Source organism: Durio zibethinus, chromosome 21 (genome assembly GCF_047325235.1).
Source record: "Durio zibethinus cultivar Kanyao isolate XHJ-2024 chromosome 21, ASM4732523v1, whole genome shotgun sequence".
Lineage (NCBI taxonomy): Eukaryota > Viridiplantae > Streptophyta > Magnoliopsida > Malvales > Malvaceae > Durio > Durio zibethinus.
In genome coordinates, this window is record NC_143182.1 from 19,804,833 (window position 1) to 19,810,203 (window position 5,371).

Sequence of the window (5,371 nt, forward strand, 5' to 3'; positions counted from 1 at the left end):
AATTTTTATCCAATGGTGAGATTTAAAGGTATTCCGACTAGTGATGCCTACGAAATCTCTAGGTGAGAAGAATTTGTTTTAAATACTACCAGTGTATTAGAGTATTTATAAAAAAATTTTCAATATAATAAAAATTTTCTTTTTGTTTGTAATAAATAAAAAATGATTAATATATTAAAAATATAAGTAATAAAAATGAGAAGAAAAGAAATTTTATCCAATGATGGAATTTCAAAAGTATTCCGAATAGAGATACTTTAAGAAATCCCTATGTGAGAAGATTTTTTTAAAATATTACCAGTGTATTGGAATATTTATAGAAAAACTTCAATACGATGAAAATTTTTTTTTTTTCTCCAAAATTAAAAATAAAACAATTAATAAAATTTTTGAAAAATAGAGAATAAAATGTATGCATCAACATGTTATTATTTACATTGCATACATGACATAATTTTTTTACAAAAAATAAATTCGGACCTCCAAAGATGAGATTCTAAGGTATTCCGAGAAGTGATGCCTAAGAAATTTTTAAGTGAAAAAGAGTTCTTCTAATGTTACCAATGTACTAGAACATTTTAGGAATTATTTCAATAAAAAGGTTCTAATTTATTTTTCTTAAATAATATTTAAATATAAAAACAATAAATCAAAAAATCAAAAAAATTAATCTTCAAATACCGAAAATAAGACTGTTTTTATCAAAATCGAAGGATAACATGTAGTTAATTGGTACTGTATTTTAACGGGCGCTGTGGGGGTGCTAATCCTTCCCCATAAGTAACTGACTCTCGAACCCAGACTGTTGTGCAGATCCTAAAATTATCTTTTTAATAAATTTTAATTAATTTTAAGATTTCATTCAAAAGATATGTTTTAATAGATGATCAATCGCACCTAATAAAAAAAATTGATGACAATTTTGTTATTTTTTATTTTATTTTTAAATTTATCGGACGGACATAAAACTATTACGATAACTTTATTTTTTTTTATCTTTTGATTGAATTTTGTAATGAGTTTTATTTATGTAATCTGATTTTTCAGTGATCATAAATATATTATTGTTGTTTTTTTTCAAAGTATGAAAAGCACTTTGGTCTTTGATGCGAGGACAGCTTGAGTTGGGACTTGTACATCCTATTTTTGAGCTTAGGATAGCTCGACTTTGTAGAAGCTTGTTGGAACTTGCAATTCCATCATATAGTGGATTAGAAATCCTTGGCTGGACTTTTCAAGATAATGGATGTATGTCAAGAAGGGTCAAACTACTCTAAATCGTTGTGCATCATCTTCTTCTCCAACTTTTTTTGGTAAAATTTGTTTATTGCTTTAACATCTGAACTTAAAGCACTTGAAGTTTTCAATTTTTATATTATTTTCAGAGTGCTATTCACTTCCTCTAACATATTTTACTTGGACCAATATTTTTCATATAATTTAAATGCATGGATAGAACTAAACTTTTTATATATAATTATTTGATAATTAAAAGCACTTCACATCACTTGATAAAAAAATAATTTAAATTTTATATATTATTATTAGTTCATATATTTATATCATATTTAATATAAAAATTATATGTTATAATTTTTGTCAATATAAAAATTAAAATATATTTTTTATTTTATTAAATTTATATATAATTTTATTAAAATTTTAATTTTAATTTTTAATTTTTTTATAATTTTATTACCTTATTTTAAATTATTAAATTATATGTTTACAATTTTTTGTAGCAAAATATGCACTAAATAATCACTAAAATCAAAGGAAATTTAGTGATTCAATTTTTTTTTCTTCATAATTTAAAAAGTCGTTTAACATTCGTAAAAAGAACTTTAAGATTACTTATACAAATTTAGTATGATGATGACTTCAAAATCAATGTGCTATAATAGCTGATGGGAAAGTTAAATTTTTTATACTCCAATTACTTATTTATGAGTAATCAAATTGGTCAACAAAAAAAATAACACTGAATTAAATTTTTATATTTACCGCGAGTGGAATTTTACCGGCAGAATTATTTATAGCAGCAGCCATAAAATATTATCACGTCTTATTGTTTTATTAGGATATATGATAATCCACTCTTCTTGACATTAAAACATGTAATACCCTGTAATCTAATTCCACTGACATTGAAACGACAACGTTAATGTAAGGTAAGTAATATCAGTCTATTGATATTTTTAGTTTAGTCACGTACTTGACATGCATTGCTCATTGATTTGCTCTTACCTAAAAGATATGAAATGTTTAAATTAAAAATGATTGCTATAATTAAAATATGTGTTGCGCAATTAAAATTCTTACTGATTCCCTCTATAAATTTACCATTCCTATTCATGTAAACCACTTTTTTTTACATCATATTTTTATTTCATAAAGGGAAACAAGAAAAAACCCAAAAAATTTACAAAAAAAAAAAAAAAACAGAAAGAAAAAAAAAAGTCCACAGCTCTTCTGTGTAAAATAAACAAATACCGAAACCGAGCCGCCAAAACTGGACCAAACTATAATTTTTTTATATTTTAAAAGCCTTTTAAGCCGGATAATCAAGCCCCAGCTCTACTTTACACGTGCGACTATCCTTGAACATGCCATATGCCTCCACTCGTCTTTTCTTCATGGGCACCACCACGTGACACGCACGTGAAATCACCGGTTCAAACCCCAACGTCAGCTCCAGCCCAATCTCACCGCCTCCCCCCGCCGTCCTTTCATCGGAAACCTTACCTCCGAACTCCGGCTCCACTGGAAACAGTCGTGACGCCGCTGCTGTTTCCTCCGAGATCATGCTTTCGGTTTCTTTACTTTCCCCATCCAAAACGGCCAAATCGGACTGATGACTCAGCGAGGACTCGTGACTAGTCGATCGGTTTCCCTCGTCCGCGTAACACCGTGCCCCGGCTTCGGCGTTGCAGTTTTCCTCCCTTACCACCGGCTTATTCACCTTCGGCTTCACAGTTCTCTTGACTCGGCAACGAGTCTTTACTCGATGAACATCGTTGGAGGCTGCAGAGTTCTCGTCTTTGGAAACATGACGAATGTCGTATGCTTTTAGCGGCGGTCCTTGACCATACGCAGCGGATTCCGAAGCAATAGGCGTGATCGGAGAACCCTTTAGCACAGCTTCCACGGCGGCTTGACAAAGCTGCCAACTTCCGGACCACAATAACCCTACGGAACCGTAAATCGGGTTGACAATCCGCCCACAAGCCTCGTATAATAATGACCTAAAAATCGCTGAAAATAATTTAAAAAATCAGTCCAAGAATCATAAAATTTCCTAATAAAAAAATCAAGTTTATAACGTAAGGTTGTAAATAAAAAATATAAAACCCCATTATGTAACTCCCAAGGATATGCAGTTAATAAAAGTTGTTTGAAGGTACTGACCAGGGCGGAGGTGTTCGGGGCCGGCGTTGATGAGGTTCATAAGGCCGGCTCGGCCGTAGAACTTGGCGAGAAAAACGGTGGCGTTTGCTTGGGATTCAGGGCTTTTGATCCATTGCAAGCAAGGTCTAATGCTACAATTTTCACTGCAGCCTTTGCGAAGAACCCGACATCCATTACAGCTCATTCGCATTTTGAAATGTTTTGAAATGTTTGACAAAAGAGAAAACGTAAAGGAAAACTAAACAACTGTTTAAATTTAGTTAGGAAAGACCGGGAAGAGAAATGCAAGAGAGTAGGAAATTTGGGAGATTGAAAAATAGAAGGAACTGAGAGTATTTAAGGGAAAAAATGAAATAAATTTTATAAAAAAAGGGTCGATTTTTCTTTTTTAACTGGCCGCTGGGTTTTCATGTTCAAGGGACGCAGACGGTTGTTTTTATTTCCAAAACACTGTTTTCAATATTAAGGAGATTCGCTTTAAAAAATTTAAATTAAATAAAGAAATAATAATCTTAATTAAAAAACAAAAAATATATATGGTACTATGTTTTGAGCACTGATTTTTCACCACTTCCGGTTAACGCGGGTGTAAGTCACCTCCAATATAGGAATTTAATTTGCTGTCCCCACTTGAGCCGTAGTTAAGGTACTGTCACCTTCTGCGTAGGGCAATCCAAAATTTTACGGAAGGTAACTTCCTTTTGGGAAATCGAAGCAAAATATTTGTTTTCATTAAATTGCCCCTAATCGTTTCTTCAAATTACAGTCTTTTAAAGCAAGGATACAGAAAAGATAAGAGCAAAATGGAGATTCGCAAGAAAGGACACATGGTAAAAAAGTTAAGGTGCCATGCAAATGGGTCCAAAATTTGAGAAATGAGGATAGCAGCGCGTGGCAGGCACATTCAGGTGTCAGAGTGCGGTCGAATCGCCACATATCATATGAGATAGTAGGACCGAAGTGGGTTCCACCTGAAATTACCCATTTTTTAATTAGGAAATATATAATTAAAAAAGGCTCCTGGTTTTCGGGAAGTTTGTGCAACTTGAAAAACCGCTTTAAAAAGGACAGCGAAAACCGGTAACCGGTTTCCGGATTTGAAGGATGGGACTATGGGCGCACTACAAGATCACAGCCAACGGTTTTGAAGGGTCTTTTTCTTTAATTGTTTAATTTTTTTTTTGAAATTTTAATCTGATGCTTATCTTCTAAAACAGTGGATTAAAGAAAATATTAGTAGTTGCTTATATTTAATTACCGTCGGATTACTATCATATGCCATTTACGGTAATCAAGGGTGTCAATGATAAAAAATAATTAGTAAATATGCTCTGATTTTGTTCATTTATATTAATAAATTTATTTATAATATAACAATATTTATCGGTAAATTTATTAATTTTATTTATAAAAATAGTGTCCAACAAAAAACTTTAGTATTCATGAAAATTTTCCCTTATTTTCTATTTTGTGTGATGTTCAGAAAAAATTTTGAAAGTGTCCATAAAATTTTCCTTTAAATTTCTTTGTTTTTCTATCATGGACATCCCGTAATACCATATAAAATCTGTCAATTATTTATATATAATTATTAAATTTAACAAATAATTATAAATAATATTTTAAAATTTATTAATTAAATAATTAAATCATGAATATAATAAATTTTATTTATACCTAAAAATATAAAAAAAATAAAACATTTAACTAATAATTCATAAACAAGTTTGATTTTTATTTTATTATAGTTATTTATTAAATTAAATAAACGATTATAAATAATATTTAAAGATTTATTAATTAAATAAATAGATAATAAATATAAAAAATCATTTAAATTTTTTTCTTTTGCACTCTAATGATTATCAAAAATTAAAAATAACTACTATTTTCAACTTTTAGCATCATCATTAAGGTTCAACTTGCTATATTTTGCATTAATCTTTTCATATATATATATATA

The 5,371-nt window shown here is 30.0% G+C and overlaps 1 protein-coding gene across 1 annotated transcript; it reads right to left on the bottom strand.

The window, feature by feature from the left end:
* Positions 1–2,315: 2,315 nt before the first annotated feature.
* LOC111305741 (LOB domain-containing protein 40-like) lies at positions 2,316–3,719 on the bottom strand. The gene is made up of 2 exons (XM_022903505.2): positions 3,409–3,719; positions 2,316–3,255 (listed from the first exon to the last, which is right to left on the bottom strand). The coding sequence occupies exons 1-2, from the start codon at positions 3,596–3,598 to the stop codon at positions 2,552–2,554; spliced, it is 894 nt and encodes a 297-aa protein (XP_022759240.2). The 5' UTR covers positions 3,599–3,719; the 3' UTR covers positions 2,316–2,551.
* Positions 3,720–5,371: the final 1,652 nt, after the last annotated feature.